Below are 22,093 nucleotides of genomic sequence, written 5' to 3' on the forward strand. Positions count from 1 at the left end.
ATAAAATTGTCTAATATCCTCTCTGAGATCTGAGAACCCTTGTTCTACTCTAGTTGTTAGTCATCCTAGAGCAAGTGAGTTCCTTCCCCTAGTGTCTTGAGTGTCTGCCCCAAGACTCAGGTCTCTGTTACTGCCCCTGTCACACAGCCGTTGCTGCCATTGCCATGTGTCGGCTTTCTCCACTGAATTTGGACTTTGAGAGCCAGGCTTCGTGTTGCAGGGTTTCCTCTCCCCCGGTGCGTGGCGTGGGAGAGGACGCCCACTGCACATTGGCTCCCTTCTCCCTTTCACTCCACCGTGTTTGTCCAGCGGGAGTCCTAAGCTTCCGGCACCATAGTCAGATACCTTAATTGTGAGCGACATCGTTTGACTTTGCAGATGACTGGCCGCAAGGGGAGGGTTGTAAGCAATGATGATGGAAGCATATCTTATGAGTCAAGATCTGAACTTGATGTTCCTGTGGAAATACTAAATATTACAGAAAAACAAAGATTTATGGATGGAGATAAGGTATGTTTTTCTAGGATGCGTTTTGGTGAAAAGAATTATGCCCATACATTTCAGTTAATCTCTAGGTTTTTTTCTTTTAATATAAATCATGTATATTGAATGTTTTTTTTTTAAGCTGATAGTAATTACCGAACATTTTACATGTTTTCATTATTTTCTTGTAAGTTGAATGCGGTAAGTGTCATGCACAGAATAAGATGCAGCTCTTGATAGTTTTGGGGCCTTTTGAAGTCTTTAATCAGAATATTAATATATCATGCTCTTTCAGGTCATATTAGTGGTCATACATCTAATGCTTACTTGAGTGTCAGTGTAATTTTGAATCTGGAGATATATTTAAGCATGTCTGGATTACTAGGATTCTTTAGTTTTACTGTTTCTTATCTTGCTCTGCTATGTTCTACTAGGATGATTTACTCTGAATGAATGTAGATTACACTTGCTTATCTAATGACTGCAGAGGTTGTGGTTGCCTTCAGAGGCCCTTTCTGTATGCTCTTATTGTTAAGTAAACTTCATGAATTGTAAGAGTCTCAGATCAGTTCTTCCTCCATCTAGTTGGAATTGCTTATAAGCGTTTGCTGATGAGTTTGCTAAAAAATAGGTAGGTGTAACACTTCAGCCTCATTCCTTAATTTGAAAGGGGTAGAATAAAATCTTATATGTTTATCCACATTTTGCTTTATATTTAAAAAAATTCTTTTGCTTCTGCAAGTGGAAAATAGATGATAGTTATTATCATTATCAAAGTTATCTTTTAAGTGTATTTAAAGCTTTTGTTCCAGAGAAGGCAATGGCAGCCCACTCCAGTACTCTTGCCTGGAGAATCCTATGGACGGAGGAGCCTGGTAGGCTACAGTCCATGGGGTCACTAAGAGTCTGACACGACTGAGCGACTTCACTTTCACTTTTCAGTTTTCACTTTTCACTTTCATGTATTGGAGAAGGAAATGACAACCCACTCCAGTATTCTTGCCTAGAGAATCCCAGGGACAGTGGAGCCTGTTGGGTTGCCATCTGTAGGGTCGCACAGAGTCTGACATGACTTAGCAGCAGCAGCAGCAAAGCTCTTGTTATATATTTTAAAGATTGTAGGTATAGGTATTATCAATGATTTTATGTATTTGTTTCACTAGTAATTTAGGCCCATGTCCATTAGGAATTATGTATTAGTTGGGATCAGGTTTGGCTGTTAAGTGACAGAAAACCCACTATCACAGTGACTTAAAGTGGAAGTTCGTTTTTCTCATGTAGGAATTTTGTTAGGTAGAACAGCACTGGCATGACCCCTTGAAGACTAGGTCGCTTCTGTCTTGGTACTTTATATGCAGACTTGCATTTCCAGGTTAACCTCCATATTCCATGACAGCTATTTCACATTCAGTCATTACGCCTCTGTGTTTCAGCCAGCAGAGAGGAAAAAAGAGGAAGACATATCTTCAATTAGGGACATTTCCTGGACATTGTCCATGTGACCTGCTGGGTGGAGTGTGCCCATACTTAGCTGTAAGGGAGACTGGAAATGTAGTCTAGATTTTGAGTGTTCTTGTAACCATGCACAGCTAAAATGAAGGGTTCTCTAATTTAAGGAGAATACGTAGTGGTGGATGTTTTCCTGCTTGTCTTTGTGCAAAAGAGATCTTTTATTTTTTCTCCTTCCACTTGATACAGAATATTGCTATCATCTCAGAAGCTGCCAGCTCAGGTATTTCATTACAAGCGGATAGAAGAGCTAAAAATCAAAGGCGAAGAGTTCATATGACTCTGGAATTACCATGGAGTGCTGATAGAGCGATTCAGCAATTTGGTAAGTCCTGCACTGAATTTCACTTCATTGGGGAAAACGCTTTAATATTGGACATAGTAAAACTCGACGCATGTGTCAGTTTTGGAGATACTTTGGTATTGCATGTACCTTAAAGTATAGAGTACATCATAACTGTCTTTCTTAGTCATAAAAGCTGTAGAAGACCTGCAGTAGGGCTTTTTGGCTTTATATTCAGTAGGGCTTTCTGGCTCCTTAGGAATATCCTTCTTGCAGACCTCTGGGGATGTATATTACCTTTGTCAGCAGCTGCCACTTGATGTCCTTTTCAGCCACCAGTGGCTTGAGTGAGGGCACATTGCTCCTCCCTTCCCCTCCATCGTCAGGTCCCATGACCTGGCAATTTAAAAAAATAGAAAAGAAAAATTAAAGAAGTTTTTTTTCTGAGAATCCAGAGCAGCTGTGCATCAGCAACACTGTGGTCAACCAAACGGGTAGCACTTAACAATGCGATTATCACTTAACAGTTTTATGGGAGTTTTTGTTCTCTTGCAGTGAGGAGTGTTACGCTGAATACAAATGCTGTTCAAGTCATTGCAGTTTTTTCCTTTTTGGGGAGTTGGGGTGATCACATTCTTTACTTTTCAGGGTACCAGCTCACTATTAAGTGCTAGGAACAGATCTCAGAACACTAGTATCGGCAGACACAGTCAGTGACTATTTTTTTTTTAATGTCGTTACAGGACGAACTCATAGATCAAATCAAGTTACTGCTCCTGAATATGTCTTTCTGATTTCTGAATTGGCAGGAGAACAAAGATTTGCATCTATTGTTGCTAAAAGACTTGAGAGTTTGGTAAGTTTTTTAGTTACATAGGTGTGTGTAAAAGATGGTGTATGTTACTTGTCTTCTCTGCCTTAATTGGAAATTTTATGTTTGGATAGGGCGCACTTACACATGGAGACAGAAGAGCAACAGAATCTAGAGATCTGAGCCGGTTCAACTTCGATAATAAGGTACATTTCAGCTCTCAGTATCCCTGAAAAATTGTGACAGTGTATGGTGTCTGTGAGGAACAGAAAGGTCAAGTGGTTACTGTTTAAAACTTTTTAAGTTGCCTCCTCTTATGATTTTGCTGTAAAATCATGGCTTCCTGTAACATGGAGAGCAGTTTGGTCTTTGGTGATCAAATGTGCAGTATAATGATCTCTTTCCCGTGGGAAAAGAGGATTATAATAAATACTTGTGGAAGAATCAAGTAGGAGTTCCCGGTAGTAAAGAAAGTTGTTTATTTATTGAATGCCTGCTGTGTGCAAAGGTGTGAATGAGGCACTAGGCCATGTAAAGTTTACATAAAGGTAATTGAGTCCTGCTATTTTTTACTGTTTGGTACAGTAGTAGTTTTTATAGCATTCATTTGGTCATGTAATTGAAGAATATCCAAATGCTGAAACTGGTTAAATGTCTTTGTTTTTTTATTGCAGTATGGAAGAAATGCTTTAGAAATTGTCATGAAATCCATTGTAAACCTCGATTCTCCTATGGTATCACCACCTCCAGACTATCCTGGAGAATTCTTTAAAGGTAACTTTCAAAAATAATTATAAAAAAGGAAAATGAGTACTGACAAGTCTCACCTGTTAGAAGGTACTAAAACCCATTCTAAGAGGTGCTGTTGCTTTTAGTTTTCTTTGGACATAAAATGTATGAAATTTAGAAATTGATGGTTATCAGACACCTAAATTGACCTCTTATAATACAAGCAGTAGATTTACTAAATTTCATTCAGGTAAAGTGACTTTACTCTTGAGTTTATTGCATGTTGTATACTTTTAGATTATTAGAGGAAAAGTGGTTTTGTTAGATTAATTGAAGATGACTACATCAAATAACTTTCTGCATTTAATTTTAAGTACCTGGGTAAATCTGTGAAGGTTAGTGGGGACTGTAAATATTGATAAAATTGGCCATATATTAACAGTTGTTAAAACTGGATAATGGGTACGTGTGGGTTCATAGAATATTCTCTTTTTACATTTGTGTATATTTGGAAATTCGTGTATTAAACAAGTCCTAAATAGGGCTATAGAAATTCTTATATGTATAGATTTTACCCCATTAATATTAGTAGTCTGAGAGATTTCAGTAGCTCAGAAAACTATGAAAGTATTTTGGAGAATAAATAGATGTAAGACACTTGAAACATTGTCATTATTAAGTTAGCATTTTTTACTAGGAAGTCCTTTCCAAGAACTGGTGTTTACTGTTGGTAGTAGTCCGTATTGACACAGCTGGCAGGGCTGTTTATAATCATTGATGGGATTTAACAAAACAAAAACTTACAAAACCTTGGCCCTGTTCTTTTTCTCCCTTTCCCTTTCCTTCGTGTTTTCTTTTTGTTGGGTGATTGGAGGGATTGTCAAAACGACTCACCGATTTACTTCTAGTTCTGAAATAGTACATGTTATTTATTCACTGTCAGTAATGAAAACTAACCTGAAAGTGAATAATGAGTAGCCAGTACTCTGATTAAGTACCTGCCCACTTCCACTCTCATCTGGTAAGGTTACAAATGTTGACAATTTGAACAGGAGCAGCCTAACAAACCCTTGTCCATGTTTGGCTAAACACAGAGCTTTTTAAAAACATACTACTTGCAAAGTACTTTTCTCAGTATATCACAGACATATATTTCTTATAAGTCATTAGCTATAGCATGAACACATTTTTAACAGTTGTGTAATACTCTCCATCTAGCTTATGTAGCAGTTCTTCAGTTATTCCTTTATTGATATTCAAGTAGTTTTAATTTTTTTTGCATCACAAAGTGCTGGAATTATAACGGCTATTCTTCTATTCAGAAGAATTCCTTCTGTTCAGGTAATTTCTTCATAGAATGGGTTCCTAAAATGAGCATTTTTTGCATTGGAGCTCTTTGGCTACAGAGTTGTCATGTCACCTGCAGAATCTAAACATTTTAAGCATGTAGCAGTCTAGCTAATTAAATAAACTTGTAAATAGGATATAATTATGTTTCCTGTTGACCCTTTTCTCTTTCTTAAACCCTTATTCAGTAAGTCTGGGTTGGAGCCTGGACACCAGTTTTTTTGTTGTTTTTTTTTTAACAAATCATCCTCTTAGTAACATAATTCAGAACATGTTGACCGTTATACTTGTTGCTTATCTTTTGCATCTGCTTGTCAATACTGATAGGTAATGTTTGGAAAGGAAACATGATTATTTCCTTATTTACATAGTTATTTAATCACTATCCTACTGTGTATTCAAAATTGATTCTGTGAGCAGAGCAGCTTTGAGAGAGCCTAGAATCTCCACTGCTGAAGACTGTTGTTGGAAAGATAAGACATCTTAGTGAAAACAGTATGTATAATGTGAAGTTGAAAAGTGAAATAGCTCAGTCGCGTCCGACTCTTTGTGACTCCTTGGACTGTAGGCTTCTCTGTCCATGGGATTTTCCGGGCAAAGGTACTGGAGTGGGTTGCCATTTCCTTCTCCAGAGGATCTTCCTGACGCAGGGATCGAACCCAGGTCTACCTGCACTGCGGCAGACGCTTTACTCTCTGAGCCACTAGCGAAGAGTTCTAGGATTTTGAAGTGCCTGAAGATCTTTAGGGTCTGTGCGTTCCTTTTAATTCAGCTAATAAGAATTATGGAAGATACGTATGCTAAAACGTGATCTGGTTTAATAGGTAACAGCTCATTGAGTCATTTGAGCTGTAACATTTTTTATAAATTTGTTTTATTTTAGATGTTCGACAAGGACTGATAGGAGTTGGCCTAATAAATGTAGAAGATCGTTCAGGAATTCTTACTCTAGATAAAGGTAATAGTATGAGTTTCATATATGTACATAACTGTTGCTGATTATTACAGCCCATTTTGTTGTTTGTTTTTGTCAATTTGAAGGGGAAGTTTCAAGTCTGTTGGTCTGTCTTTCAGTACTTAGTGTTCACAAAGAATTCCTGCTACTATGTTTATTCAAAAAATTAGACCTCTGTTCTCTGCTTTCTATGTATCAGCAATTCTCAAACTAGGTTGCAGGTATGAGCAACTGTTGAGCTTTTTGAAAGTACTTAAGCCAGGCCAGGAGCTCAGGTAGTAGTAATTTTCCAGAGCTCTAGGCCTAAAGTTCTACTTGTGCAGCAAAAGTTGAGCTTCACTGACTTCTGGCACTTAATAACTTTACAAGTTATGACTTAATGTTGGAAAACATTCTTATGTGCTAAATTGTATTCATATTTTCAGTAAGTGAAGTTGAAGATGCAAAAATCTAATTTGGCAAACATCTTTTGACCACATAGTATAGATGTATTAATAGCTAGAGGTAGAACCAGTCAAAGTATAGGCCCGTTCTGGAAACAGTCCAAGAATTGTGAGGGAAGACTTTGGAGAAGAAAGTGAGACTTGAACTAGGCTGAGATGAATGAACTTGTTAAATTGCCATTTGAATGCCTTAAATCGTTCATAAAATCTTGTCATTGCAGATTATAACAACATAGGAAAATTCTTAAACAGAATTTTGGGCATGGAAGTGCATCAACAGAATGCACTATTTCAGTATTTTGCTGACACACTTACTGCAGTTGTTCAAAATGCCAAAAAAAATGGAAGATACGATATGGGGATCTTAGGTAAGTTGGGAAATTTTTAAAATGTCATGTGTATTCCTCATAATTTTTTTTATACTTATATGTTGCTTTTTCTTATTCAAGATCTTGGTTCTGGAGATGAAAAAGTGAGGAAAAGTGATGTTAAGAAGTTTCTGACTCCAGGATATTCAACATCTGGCCATGTAGAATTATACACAGTAAGTCTGTAAAATGTGCACATTCAAATATAGCGTGCTTTTCTGATAGACTTCCTAAGAAGTGAGTTTAATTTAAATTTCATTACTGTTTTTTTTTTACAGATAAGTGTGGAGAGGGGAATGTCCTGGGAGGAAGCTACCAAAATTTGGGCTGAGCTGACAGGACCAGATGATGGCTTTTATTTGTCATTGCAAGTAAGACTTATTTCCTTTAAATGTTAATTGTTTTCATTGCCAGCATTGTAATTATGTTTGCTTTGTACTGATTTTCCAACTGTATTTAGCTTTCTCTATTATGATAATTTATCATGGTAAGTGTGATATATTTTTAATAGTTTTTGAGGAGTATTATTAAATGCAAGTTTTAAATTATTACATATTTGAGGACTTCCCTGGCAGTCCAGTGGTTAAGACTTCATGTTTCCACTGCAGGGGGCATGGGTTCTATCCTTGGTCAAGAAACTGAGATTCTCCTTACCACTCAGCATGGCCCCCCCAAATTGCATATTCTTAGTAAATTAAACTGTTTACGCCATAATATAGTGAGTGACCTTCTTTAGTCATAATAATGCTTTATGTCTTCAAGATTCAGTTTTCAGTTACTAATGTAACTACTGTCATCAATTTAGTATTTGCATGTGGACGGAGCTAAGGGGAGAGAGAGTGTGTGTATACGTAATTTACAGTAGACATACACATGTACACAGATGAGTGCATAATTTATTTGTCCTGATTAAAACTATGGAATTTTAGTTTCACCTTTTCTCTGATACTTCGGTCTTCTTTCTTCCACACCAATAATCCTTGTGCTTCAGGGCACACAGGATGATAAAATATTATGGGCACTCTACCCCAGTATTCCTGAAAATACTTTTTAAAAATAACTTATTTGCATATACCTTCCCCCATTCTATTTAAAGAATAGTTATACTATTTCTACATGTCGGCATCTGACAATGATATAGTATACTTTTCTTTTTACCCTTAATTAATCTTAGTTCTATAGGTAATAACAGTTTTACCAGACATGAAGTCTATTATTTCACATTTTCTTTTCTTGAATGTCTTATTAAGATGCTACTATTTACTCTTCTGAGATAGAGTTGCTGTCAGAGTTTGATGGTGTTCTAATTTCCTTTCCCTTTTATATTTAATTGTTTTTTTGTGCCTGTATGTATGAAGGATTCTTTAAAGTTTGGTCATTTTATTAGAGTTTATCTTGTGTTAGTCATTCTTGGTCAGTATTCTTAGGTAGGTGGTATGCTCTTTTAATGTGTAGTTTCAGATCTTTATTTTAGAAAGTTTTGAATTATTTTTATTTGTAAAATTTTTAGTATTTTCTTCCTTGAATTTCTCCATTACTAGGACTCCTCTTATCCACACTTTAGATCTTTACTTGCCTTTAATATTTATTTTCTTTTGAATTCTTTTTAATCTTTCTTTATTTTTTTTCTTTAACAGCTTTATTGAGATGTAATTCACATACTGTACAGTTCACTCACTTAAGTGTATAATTTAATGATTTCTGGCATATTACAGAATTTTTTAAAGTTAGGGTAAAATACATAACAAACTTGCCATATTAAAGTGTACGATTTGGTGGCATTGATTATATTCATAGTGCTGTCCAGCCATCACCATTACACAACTCCTCCAGCCTCTGATAACCTCTCATCTCTTTTCTGTCTATAAATTTGCATATCTTGGTACCTCATATAAATGGACTCATGCAATATATGATATTTATGTATGGCTTCTTTCACTCAGCATATTGTTTTCAATGTTCATCCATGTTGTAACCTGTGTCAGTTCTTTATTCCTTTTAACACCACAGTTCAAAAGCATCGATTCTTCTGTGCTCAGCTTTCTTTATAGTCCAATTCTCACATCCATACACGACCACTGGAAAAACCATAGCCTTGACTAGATGGACCTTTGTTGGCAAAGTAATGTCTCTGCTTTTTAATATGCTATCTAGGTTGATCATAACTTTCCTTCCAAGGAGTAAGCATCTTTTAATTTCATGGCTACAATCACCATCTGCAGTGATTTTGGAGCCCAGAAAAATAAAGTCAGCCACTGTTTCCTCATCTATTTGCCATGAAGTGATGGGACCGGATGCCATGATCTTAGTTTTCTGAATGTTGAGCTTTAAACCAACTTTTTCATTCTCCTCTTTCACTTTCATTAAGAGGCTCTTTAGTTCTTCTTCACTTTTTGCCATAGGGTGGTGTCATCTACATATCTGAGGTTATTGATATTTCTCCCGGCAATGTTGATTCCAGCTTGGGCTTCCTCCAGCCCAGCGTTTCTCATGATGTACTCTGCATATAAGCTAAATAAGTAGGGTTAGACTCTAAAGAAAGATGAGCACAGAAGAATTGATGCTTTTGAACTGTGGTGTTGGAGAAGAGTCTTTAGAGTCCCTTGGACTGCAAGGAGATCCAACCAGTCCAACCTAAAGGAGATCAGTCCTAGGTGTTCATTGGAAGGACTGATGTTGAAGCTGAAACTCCATTAGTTTGGCTACCTGATTCGAAGAGCTGACTCATTTGAAAAGACCCTGATGCTGGGACGGATTGAGGGCAAGAAGAGAAGGACGACAGAGGATGAGATGGTTGGATGGCATCACCGACTCAATGGACATGGGTTTGGGTGGACTCCGGGAGTTGGTGATGGACAGGGAGGCCTGGTATGCTGCGATTCATGGGGTCGCAGAGTCAAACATGACTGAGCGACTGAACTGAACTCCATTGTATGTATATAGCACTTTTTGCTTATTTGCAAACATTTATGGAATGACAAACTCTAAATGAAGACCTGGTTCAAGAAGTAACTGTGTAAAGGAAACCAATTATGATGATGCCACAGGCAGGGTAAAACTGTAAATAAGCTGTCTAGAGTACGAATCCTGAACTTTTTATGAGAGGGGTCAGATAGTCAGTACTGTAGATCTTGCCAGGGCGTGTATCATCTCTGCTCACTCTTCTTTGTGAATTTTTTTCCCTTCCTTTCTAAGATACTTTCTCCCTCCCTTCCTTAAACTGTTGTTAAGCATAAGATCAGGCCAGATTTTGTCCATAAGCTTGGTTTATGGTCCCTAATTCAGTAGCAAAGCTCTCAAACTGGATCTGGTTCTGAGGGGTGGGGAGGGAGGGTTGTGTGTGTAAATTTTATGATTCTCGTGAGGTTATACAGAGTAATAGATAGGGATTTCTTGTACATGAGTTTTCCCAGTGGTAGCATTTTATACAACTATAGTACAATATCAATTAAGATATTGGTACAGTTCACCAGATTTTATTCAAATTTCTCTAAGGCCTTGGATAGGATTTTGATTGGTCCATATAGGATATTGGTTATTGTCTTTCGTTTGAAATTATTGCCAGAATTGAAGCACTGGTATATTTTGTTGAAAATGCTGATCCTTACCAGTTTCCCTGGAGTGAAAGGATGTGGTAACGTTGCCCTTTGTTACTGTCTGCATGGGCTCAGACAGCTGGATGTGAGGAGTGGGCCTTCAAAGAGACATCTGAGATTTCCCTGGTGGTCAGTGGTTGAGATTCCACACTTCGAGTGCAGGGGCCATGGATTCCATCCCTAGTCAGGGTACCTAAGATTGTGCACACTGGGGCACAGCCAGAAAGTTAAAGAAAAGCAGGCATTCTTCCAGGAAGGCATAGCCTATTTCTTTGAATCTCCTCAGCAGTAAGCACATATGACTTAGAATTTGTTTAATGTGTGTTGACATTAGGAAAGCCATGTCAGAATCATTGACACAATTTTAAAAATAATGTTTATTTATTTATTTTTGGCTGTGCTGGGTCTTCATTGCTGCTTGTGGGCTTTCTCTGGTTGTAGCGAGCAGGGCATACTCTTCATTGAGGAGCAGAGGCTCTAGGCATTGAGGCAGTAGATTTAGTGGAAGGACCTAGTTGTTCCTCAGCATATGGGATCTTCCCAGACCAAGGATAGAACCCACGTCCCCTGCATTGGCAGGCAGATTCCTATCTACTGTACCACCAGAAAAGTCCACAAAATCACTTCCTCTGTAGTGTGATGCTTATTTTATAGCTATAATAATTATCACTGTCAAGGTAGATCACATTGTTACATGCTTTAACATCGCCTTAAAGTATAATTAGAGTATTTCACATCAGCTGATAAAAGATTTTTAAATGTACTTTTCGCTCAACTAATGTTTCATAGACTTCATAGTAATTATATAAACAGTGTTTCAAATCATGTGAACAAGTAAAAGACAAAGGATCTTTAATATCCACAAAAGGTAAAATACTGAGTCGTTTTATCCATTTAAGAATTATCTTAATATAAAAAGTTATAGCTTAGCAAACAATTTATTTTGTAGAAAAGGAAGTGTTAGTTGCTCAACTGTGTCCGACTCTTTGTGACCCAGTGGACTATAACCCATAACCCGCCAGGCTCCTCTGTCCATGAAATTCTCTAGGCAAGAACACCGGAGTGGGCTGACATTCCCTTTTCCAGAGGATCTTCCCTACCCAAGGATCGAACATGGGTTTCCTGCATTGCAGGTTGAGTCTTTATAGTCTGAGCCACCAGGGAAGCCCTGTAGAGGAGGGCTTTTTTGTAGAGGAGCTGGGAAGATAACTTTTCAAACTTTTCCTTTTACTTCAATTTGGCTCCAAAGACTCTTGCTTTGAAATTGTTCACAGTTATTTAGAACAGATACTAATTTCCCAACCTTATATTTCCTTGAGTTAAATGGTGCTTTTTACAACTTCTTTGTCTTAGGATTTCTCTCATAAAGTCCAACTTTTAAAAATTAAAAAAAAAAAACAAAAACGGAAACACCATGTTCCATTGTTTGTCTAATGCATCCTTTTCTTCCACTTCTGCATCATATTGTGTATTATTTGTTCAACATTGGCTTTCTCCTATTACAGCATTACTGTCTGCAGATCAATTTGTGCTATTTCATGTGGTATTTCACCCTCACAAACTGTAGGCTTAAAATTAGATGAATTCAGAGGACTGTGAATGATCAAAATTGTTTTCTTGAAGGTTGTATTTCATTGTAGCTTGAAGGAGAGTAACATACCTTAGAATTATTTCCCATGAAAACCCTTCCTCCCACTACTTAGATTCCTCTGTCACATCTCTGAGCCTGTCTAGGCTCTGAGTCCAGTGTCATGGACTAGAAGAAGCAAAATTTTCTCCATTGGACACTGTGCTTTAAGTCTTATTTGACACAGTTTTCTAAACAATATCTTGACCTTCAGCCTGCCTCAAAGTTAAGGCCTTCACCTTGTTTAACTCGATTACACAGCAGTGTTATCCTTTCTTCACAGTTCTGTATTTACCTACACATCTGGCATTATAGGCTTACCTGGTGGCTCAGAGGGTAAAGCATCTGTCTGCAATGCAGGGGACCCAGGTTTGATCCCTGGGATGGGAAGATCCCCTGGAGAAGGAAATGGCAGGCCACTCCAGTACTCTTACCTGGAAAATCCCATGGACGGCGGAGCCTGGTAGGGTACAGTCCATGGGATCGCAAGGAATAGGACACAACTGAGCGACTTCACTTTCACTTTCTTTCACTTTGGCATTATAATCTGTCAAAGGATAAGATTTGCTGATGTGATGGTACAAAAAGCAAGCCTGTCTTAAAATGTACAATGTTGACTATATGTCTTCTCACCTTTTTTTTTTAATAGATAAGAAACAACAAGAAAACTGCCATCTTAGTTAAAGAAGTGAACCCTAAAAAGAAGCTTTTCTTAGTTTATAGACCGAATACCGGGAAACAGCTCAAATTAGAAATTTATGCTGATCTAAAAAAGAAATATAAGAAGGTATTTTTCCGTTTGTACATGATGTTATATATGAATACTTTTTCATAATGTATTGAAAGTATGTTTATGTTTATATGTGAATTTTTTTGGTCAGTTTTCCTATTTGATTGTTGGAATATGGTTTTCAGGAAAAGTTTTTAACTTTTAAAAAAGTCTTGTTAAATTAATATCCCAGTCTTAATGTTATCAACCATTAGGAAAATTATGATTATTTGAAGCAGCTTATGTTGTCAAAAAGGAAGCTTTAACAGTGCTGACTACAAAAATTAGAATTTTTTAAATGAAAGGAAGATGTACAAGACTAAAATACCTTCCCACCAACTCTTGCTTTTATTGTGAACTGCTGCGTTTACATTTTGCAGTGATTTCTAGAAAAATAGTGAATGCCTGTTATTTCTAACTTTACTATGTAATTATTTTGTTGTTAGCATTACCTTATATTACTATTATTCCTAGCCATTTTCCACTTGAAAACAGTTTGTAATTGTTAGCTATTTGAAATATTCATTACATAGGGAAGCCCTCATGGGAGAGCTTTAGCATTCAGATGCAAGCAGTATCAAGGGCCAGGTTCTCTATGCAAAGATGATTTTAAATTGACTTCAGAGATCAAATTAGGCAACCAGTGTGTGTTTCAGTGGAATTTTCATCTTCTTTCACAGGTAGTCTCAGACGATGCCGTGGTCCACTGGTTAGATCAGTATAATTCATCTGCAGATACTTGTACTCATGCTTATTGGTTAGTATTTTTGTTTTTCTCACCATTTATTCTATTTGTCAAGGTTTAATTTAAATACCTCTTTACTCTCTGGCAGTCAGTCCCTGTAAGTACATGGGCAGTTATCAGTTGCTTGTTGTTTCTTCAGGCAGAGGTACACAGTGGAAGTCTTTGACCACACACTGTTTACGTCTCCCCTTTGCTATTCATGGATGTTTCTTTACTTTCAACTGACTATCATCTCCCTGCAGGGGCTTGGGATTGAGACTTAGCTTTTTCTTTCTACTTCTCTCTTTGTTTCCTTCCTTTTTTTCTTACATTCCCCCCATCCCGCCCAAATTTTATTGGTGTCTCAAATCAGTTTTATTTTTAAGGCTAAGTAACATCTAGGAAACCACAAAGATGCCTCAAGTAGCTAACAGCAGTAGAAAACTTGACTATTGAGCCCTGGAACCGATCCTGCTGTGCTGCTAGGCTAGCCAGAGGTGTTGTCAAGTCATTATGTTCATTTCAGGGCATTGAAAATGGAATATCTTGGCCCACTTTATGAAAAGGGGCTCAAGATTTAGATGAATTTTAGCCAGGTTTTTATTCAGACACATGTAAGTAGATAGCTTTGCTATGATATAAGCAAGATTTTGTTTTGTTTTGCTGAGGCCTTTTTCGTTTATCTGATCTAGAACCATATATTTGTCCTTTAATACTGTAGAAATGACTGGCAGAATTATCTTATAAACTGGCATTAGTCCAGTAAACAAACATATTAAAATGACACATGCAAAATGGCTATCAAAACCAATACATCAGCCCTTTTATAGGGAGCCAGACCCCAGAAATAACTGTAATTTTAAAATTAGTAGTGATACCTTAAGTTGGACAGGATAATCCAATATGTGAAAAGAATTGCAGGCTCTGAAACTGTCACTTAAGGTAAATGATAGGGCAGTTTCCATTTGAAATTCAGTAGGTGTGAGCCTGGTGTGTGTGCATGTTCATATATATATATATTATTATTATTATTATTTTTTTAATCTGTTCTAGGCGTGGCAACTGCAAAAAAGCAAGCTTGGGATTAGTTTGTGAAATAGGTCTTCGTTGCCGCACATACTATGTATTATGTGGCTCAGTACTGAGTGTCTGGACAAAAGTTGAGGGTGTTCTTGCATCTGTCAGTGGCACAAATGTGAAAATGCAGATAGTTCGCCTAAGAACAGAGGATGGACAACGAATTGTAGGTGAGTCTTTTTTTTCCCTTTGATTTGAGCTGTGAGAATAAAGAAAATTAGATCCTTGTTTTTCTTGTTTTGCTTCATAACATCTTAGAATCTGTATATTCCAGTGGTGGGGTAAAGTTTCCTTTCTGTGGTGTTATTAAAAGGATGAACGGAAGTTGAGCTTTTGGATGCCTGTAGTTGGTTGAGGCTGAGGTTCTGATGTTGTGCTTCTGCGCTGCAGCGCTCTTGCTCCCTCCTTCCCTCCCTGTTGGCCTCTGTGCAGGCTCTCTGGTATGAAGACGAGGGATTCTCTAACATCTGTCTCTTTGTGTTTGGGCCACGTGAGACTATGGAACTCAAAGCCACTGTGCACAGAGGCTGGACTGAAGTCATGCAGGAGCAAGGGAGACCAGGCTGGCCACTCCCACCAATCCCTCAGTGACAGGCTTCACTTCACAGCAGTCCACCCAGTTACTCTACTTGCCTTGTCACGTGCTCTTTGTTTCTTTTGCAACGACCTTTCTCTGTATCATGAGTTGCCTGCGGGCCAGAGTCAGTCCATGAGCATTTTTTTGATCCTCAAGTATTTTTGGTTGCCAGATTTCAGTTGAGTTAGTTGCCACCTTGTAAAAAATCAAAAGAATGGATTTCTGTCTTCTGTTTTTTTTTTTTTTTTAAAGATTCTACTACAGAGAACCCTGGAGTATTGAGCCCCTGTTCCCACATGAGAGAAGTTCAGGTTCCCTTATACAGGATGTATACACTGTCCAGTTTGCTGACTTCCACACTCTTCCACTTAGAAGTTAGTGTTTCAGTATGCATTTGAATTTGTACCACTATCTGGAGTCTCTCTGGTACATTAGTACATACCAAAGATGGTGGTGCTTGTGTGCGTTTCTAGACTGCAAAGATAGTGGCTAGGAAGATCCTGTATCTGGCTTTCTCCTGCCTCAGCAGGTAGGTGGTATTGCCCTAGACACATGAATGTGCTCAGGCATTTGTGGGTAATACTGCTGAGGGGTCAGGCTGCTTCTGAAGGGGCCAGTTCAGTTATTTAGTATTCATTTAGTTTGTGTATGGAATCTTGTTCATTGACTTAATATTATAACATCATTTGGAATTTTCTGTGAAGCTGTAAAACACAGTATGAGTTCTCCTGGATGCAACCTTTATAAATTGTTTTCTTCTTGCAGGTTTGATCATTCCTGCAAATTGTGTGTCTCCTCTTATAAATCTCCTTTCAACTTCAGACCAGTCTCAACAGCTTGCAGTCCAGCAGAAACAGCTCTGGCAGCAGCGTCACCCCCAGAGCATTGCCAGCTTGAGCAGCACATAAGAACAGACAGGTTTCAACATGGATGTATCTGAAATGCTGTTGAAGCATATCATTTGCATAAAAATCAGGGACAGTTTCCAAAGAATTATAATTTTTTTTCAGTTGTGCTCTCTCTAGTTAATTTTCTTGGGAATAAGGACAAACCTGGAATAGATAGCAAAACTGAAAATCAGCAGTGCCGACAGTGGTACATCTGTCTTTCCTTGTGCTTTTCCCATGGTACTTACCGTATGCTTTTACTTCGGGTGAGCAGAGGGGTATGTGTGTGTATGTGTCAGTCTGTTTGTTTGTTTGTGAGTTTGTTAAAAGCTGCGAACCATAATTGGTTTAAAAATGCTTGGAACTTCCCAAACTGGCTTTACTTTTATGTTATACAGTGCTCAGGGTTAACGCAGTACATCCATGCCATTGCTGTGGGACTTATCCCCGGATGCATGTGTTTTGAGTCTATAAATAGAGAAAATATATATTGGTTTCTTTTTCCAACTTATTAAAACAATAGGTTTATTAAAGCATGAAATGAAAGGTTGCATATCATGCATTCAGGTTCTTTTCTAGTTTTTGTTCTGACAGTGCATGTCTTTGAAAGCATGCGTAAACAAGATTAACACAGAAGTCAAGTAACAGCGAAACATTTGTAGATGTACAGCATTGGTTATTGCATTTTTATAGTGTTTATACCTGGGTGTTGCTTCAAACCCTGCAAAATCTCCTCCTCCCATTCTTCCTGCCCCAGGTTTCTTGTCGAGGTAATGAGTACACACATTTTTTTGGTGATAAAACTCTTAAAAGTTAATTTTACTGTATTAATAGCATTCCTAATGTGTGCTGCAAAAAAGGCTACAAGCCTGTTTTTTCTTAAAGTTACATCTTTCTTAACTTAAAGATAGTTGTAGAAAGGAATACAGATTGGCTTCTGTCTTGCAAACAATCCTTTTTTTTAACTTCATTGTCTTAATTTGCTTTGTCACTCTTAAAAATGAAAACTTTGTACTTGAGTTGTAAACTAGACAATGAGGAAACACTTGAGGCTTCTGCTGTATGTTTATTTCTTGTTAATTGTTGTTACACAGTAACTTGAATATTGTTTAACGTGTTGTAAGACATTGTAGAGTTTATCTCAAGCTGTTAAAAATGGTAATGTACAAATGTGAATAGACACTTATCTATAATATGGGTAAGTTTTGTTTCGCCTATAATAGATGTTTATAAAAACAAGTGAGGGGACAATTGGTCTTTTTGTTTCCTTTTTTTTTCCCCTTTACTTTTTTTGCTTGCACAGGTTGCACTATTGAGAAACTGAGATTGTATAAACCTGGTCAAAAGCTGCAAGATACCACAATCTTGTAGATGTCAAATAAAAAGTTATTATACTAACCCGAAGTGGACTCTTGTTTAGGCCCTCACCACCTGCAGAAGTAGCCTGTAATGGAAACGCTGCAGAACTCGGCATGTTGCTCAACATTCCAGGTAGCCTTAGATTTTGGCTTCAAACCCACCCCACAAAATCAAAGTGGTGTTGAGGAAGGGGTGAAATAATAGTGCTCTCAGATGTTCTGCAAGTTGAACTGTTCTCCTTTGTTCCTTTCTAAACTTCTTGCAGGATCTGGTGAGATACATGTTCAGTGATGGGTAAGCTAGAGCTGTCATCCTCTTGTGTTTCTACAAGCCTGAGTTTAGTTAGGTCACGTTCACCACAAGTTTTCTTTCTTTGGATGTATTTATTCTTGATGCCTAAAAGAACAAATTGAGAATAATTTCGGTTCTTTGGCATATTTTGCCCAGTGGATGCAACTTTTATCCTCAGTCTATCCTTATATCTCAGGCAGTGATCCATGTGAATATCAACCAGTGTCCCTTGTTAGGGCCACTAGACCCAGCTGGCAGCCAGGAGCAGAGTTGTCCACCTGCACCAAAACTTCCCACTTAGTTCTGTTTTAAATCAGGAGCCTAGTCTGCTTCCATCAGCACCCCAGGGGAGATAGAGCTGTGGAGAGGAACCCTAACCATCCTGCTCTCTCCAGTGAGACAGAATGGCAGGGTTGTGGAAGAGAGACTGTCTCTCGTAGGCTTGGCCCAACTTTGCTTTTTTTGTGTGTGCGGGCATCTTTTTTTTTTTTTTTTAAGCAGGTTATGGTTTTTTCCAAGCAGCTTCACTATGAGGATTCTTTAATATGAAATTAGTTGACCCTCACAATTCACAATGTAACATTTGCTCTTGGAATAGCTATCTTGTTACAGAGGGGGATGTGTATGTCCTGTTTTTTGTAGAACAGCTTTGTTTTGCATTTTTAAAAAAGGTCCAGAAATAAGTCCTGTGAAAACTCTCAGAGTAGACCTCAGAAAGGCAGCCGTGTAAACGGATGGGGAGCTGAGGTGCCGGCTGCCCACGCTCATGGTGGTGCGGTGTGCACGTGAGCCCTCGGGGCCTCTGCCCATGCTCCTCTCTGGAGGTGAACAGACGACCTTTACACTGTGCCCTTATCCAAGTCAGCAAGTTTTAGGTTGGTCAACATGGGGAAACCCAGCATTCAACGTCCTCCTCTGTCAAAAAAAATCAAGTCTCAAACAAGAGCTAACTTCTGTAAAACGGGTCTTGTATTTCAGGATCTGAATGCCATGTCTGAACCCAAGGACCTTGTTGAACTGTATGTGAGTCCATTTGGCCTCTGTAATGCCTTTTCTCCCTTTTTAGCAATATGGCTCTGAGCACAAAGATCTGGTTATGAATCATGTTCGTGTTTTCAGAGTTTACAGTACCGATTGTGCTGAAAACCACTTTCCCAGTCCAGAGCTGCTCAGATGGTATTGGGGGAGGTTAGTGTTCCCCTGATCTAGCATCCTCCATACCACAAGGTCTCTAGCTGCAGTTTAGTGGGATTATCCAGATATGTATCAATGATACAAATTCCTAAAAGTATTAATAAGGTATTTTTAAACAACTTGATGAAAAAGTAAATATCTTAAACAATTTTCCCTTTCTGCTGCTAAATTGCCGCTACAACTCTTCAGTATCTTTACTTCACATCTGTATATAAGTTAGTAAGAACCTGCATCCAAAGCAATGTAGGAGTGTGTGTATGTATATATATATTTATTCCAATCCAGTTAGCACTTCAGAAACCTTTTTGAGTTGCAACAGTAAAACCTTTTAGTTTTATCTTGCTTCATCTGTAAAGGTAAAAGTTCTAGATTACCAAACTCCAGGGAAATATTAATGTTTTAGAGGCATAATTTTCTGGCTGTACCCCCTGGGGCATTCATTTGCTAATCTCTATGTGATGCTATCAGAACAACTTCTAACAGGGATGACAACCAAGGGTACCAGGACAGCACTTAGAGTTGCATAATGGGAACCTTTCCCTCATTCCCCTCCACTTTCCAAGGAGGGGGAAGAAAAGTGATAGATTAGAAATGGTTGATGCATCTCAATTGATGAAAGTGGGAACAGAGGAAAAGTATTTTTCCCTTGGGTCCTTTTCTTGATTAGATGTTAAGAGGAAAGTCCCTACCCAATTACTCTCTTAAAAAATGTACCTGAATGACATTCAGTAGTTTCTACGAATGGTGTTACATAAAGAGGCGCTGTGCAACTGGTACCTGGTTAACAGATGTTTGGTGAATGCAGGCACCCCAGTGGTGGTGGGCATTAGTCGACTATCCTTCCTGTATCTGAGGTCTCCTTGGCTAACACCATACCCAGGTGCATGCAGTGTGCACGCCTTGCTGCTGGGATATGCAGCAGGCAGTCCATGTTGTGGCTACAGCTGTGAGCAGAAACCATTTGTAAAAAGTCCTTGTTGGATGCCAATTGTCTAATACAAGGCAGTGCATTTTAAGGGCATGTAAGTGAGGGAAACACATTTAGATACCTGCAACTCTAGCTAGCTAGTAATTTTTCTCTGAGTACTTGAGGTGAAATCCAAAACCCACCTTCTAATCTTACGCTGTACTTATATATATGTATATAATGTGTATATATAGAAATGGTGAGTTCTTTTGAATTCTGAATGTAAATATTTCTTGTAAATTGGGACCCCACCCACTTGTTTGTCTCTTTTCCCTCCTCCAGTTCTATTTATTCTTTTCTTGGTTTCCCATAGGGGGCTTCTTATAATATATTTTTTTCTTTTTTGCTCTAGAAATGTATGAAAAACTTTAGTTGAATTTGTTCATGTATTTTAGAATTCGGTTTTGCATCTTTACTATAGAATTCCTGTGTCTGTTTTGTGTTAATATTTTTCAACATGCCTGATTGTGTTTTGCATTTTTATTACAAATTTTTTACTGTGTGCAATGCATTGTATTGGGGGAATGTACTTGAGTGCAATTTCTGATACTGTCATTATATGACTAGCTATGCTCATTTATGTTGCTCTTTGGAAGCTATAGTGAGCCTGTTTTCACCTGAAGAAATTTCTTCCCAAGACTTCTTTAAGCTCCTCTAACTTCTTCAGTGCATTTGGGATTAAACTCAACTCTTCAGTAAACCTGACTTGTTTCTACCCTTGCAATTTTTCAGGCCTGCACCACATCCTTCATCCTTGTGGCTTTCCAGCCGAGAGGAAAATCTTGTAGATCTGAACAGTGATGTATGGGCTGCTGCTGCTGCAAATTTTCTGTTTCTTAAAGAAGTTGAGTCTCTCCTTTTAGCCTTCAAATAACAATCAGAAATTTACTTTTCCAGTGAGCATGGGTGATCTGCTTCTGTCCCACCAGTTAAGGGGCAGAGACAGGCCCAGTATGTGCTGGTGTCCGTCCGTACTGGCAGGTTAGAGAACGTACTTCCAGGGACAGTTGTCCTCCTGAGTAGAGCAGCACAAATGCTTGTGCAGGCTTCCTCAAGGGCCGATGCTGTGTGTGAACTGTGGAGGGGACAGGCTGGTGGGATCCCTTGAGCTGTTGAGTTGATCTTGACTAGATTGGCTGTAAACCTAGGAGCTGAGAGGGCTGGAGGCATTCTTTAACAATTGGATTAGTGTTGCCAGGAGGGCCCACCCAGGAGTGGCTCACCACTGTGGTAACAGGCCAACACTGTGTTTCTATCTACAGATTTTGTACTTCTAAGAAAATATTCCTCCGTAACTTTCAGCAAAGACACCATGAGCGTTTCTTGGGCCTTTCCTTTATGTACACGTTTCATTTGTTGCTCTGAGCTTGGTAGACTTAGAAGTTGTCTGTATTTAGGTGAGTCTTGGGAACCTAGTGTGTTTTGAAAGAGGGCCTGTCAGAGGTAAGCTCCTCTGTCAGAGGCTTTCCTTCTCTGACTCCCAGGAAGCAGTTGAACCACATGGTTTGCAGCAGCAGCTGTCAGGCTGAGGCCACACTCCTATAGTGCAGAGTCGAGCAAGGGGTGCCACCTGCGACGTAGGCTGTCTTCCATACTTGCAGGTCAAGCCTCCTTGGGGCTGAGGGTCAGTCCGCAGGCTCCTTAGTGAGAACTCCCTGACTTTTCCACCCATCCCCTCGTCCTGAGGGCCTTTCTTGCTATGGCAGTATTTGTGGCACTGAAGAGGATAAAGAAGCTTGAGCCTTCTTTCTGACTTCCACTTTACGGGGCAGATAGCTTGTATTTTCTACGTAGCACATTGCAGTCTCGCCGCCATCAGGAAAAAAAAAAATCATCCTGTTCATGGTTTATACTGAATTTGCAAACTACTGATATTATTTTTCAATAACCACTTGTATCTACCATCAACCATGAGAGGTGGGAAGAGGTACGCTGTATCTCTGCAATAAAACTTTTGCCAGGTTCTACCTCCCGCTGAGCAAAGGATACTTTTGTACTTAGGCATAGATCTTCCTCCTTTACTAATCTGACATGGTGCATCTTGAGACAACATGTGATGGAATCCAAAGACAATTTGAAACAAAGGTGGATGTAAAA

General features: G+C 38.6%; 1 protein-coding gene across 1 annotated transcript in view; it reads left to right on the forward strand.

Moving 5' to 3' along the window:
* Positions 1 to 17,583, forward strand: part of SBNO1 (strawberry notch homolog 1) — a 43,123-nt gene extending 25,540 nt beyond the window's left edge. The window contains exons 19-31 of the mRNA XM_052654543.1: positions 379 to 510; positions 2,182 to 2,317; positions 3,019 to 3,131; positions 3,221 to 3,292; positions 3,761 to 3,860; positions 6,046 to 6,120; positions 6,782 to 6,928; positions 7,010 to 7,104; positions 7,207 to 7,299; positions 12,801 to 12,938; positions 13,601 to 13,677; positions 14,698 to 14,891; positions 16,064 to 17,583. Of these exons, the coding sequence (XP_052510503.1) occupies positions 379 to 510; positions 2,182 to 2,317; positions 3,019 to 3,131; positions 3,221 to 3,292; positions 3,761 to 3,860; positions 6,046 to 6,120; positions 6,782 to 6,928; positions 7,010 to 7,104; positions 7,207 to 7,299; positions 12,801 to 12,938; positions 13,601 to 13,677; positions 14,698 to 14,891; positions 16,064 to 16,206 (1,515 nt within the window). The 3' untranslated portion in view covers positions 16,207 to 17,583. The remainder of the gene's footprint in view (positions 1 to 378; positions 511 to 2,181; positions 2,318 to 3,018; positions 3,132 to 3,220; positions 3,293 to 3,760; positions 3,861 to 6,045; positions 6,121 to 6,781; positions 6,929 to 7,009; positions 7,105 to 7,206; positions 7,300 to 12,800; positions 12,939 to 13,600; positions 13,678 to 14,697; positions 14,892 to 16,063) is intronic.
* Positions 17,584 to 22,093: the final 4,510 nt, after the last annotated feature.

Source organism: Budorcas taxicolor, chromosome 17 (assembly GCF_023091745.1).
Source record: "Budorcas taxicolor isolate Tak-1 chromosome 17, Takin1.1, whole genome shotgun sequence".
In the NCBI taxonomy this organism is placed as follows: domain Eukaryota; kingdom Metazoa; phylum Chordata; class Mammalia; order Artiodactyla; family Bovidae; genus Budorcas; species Budorcas taxicolor.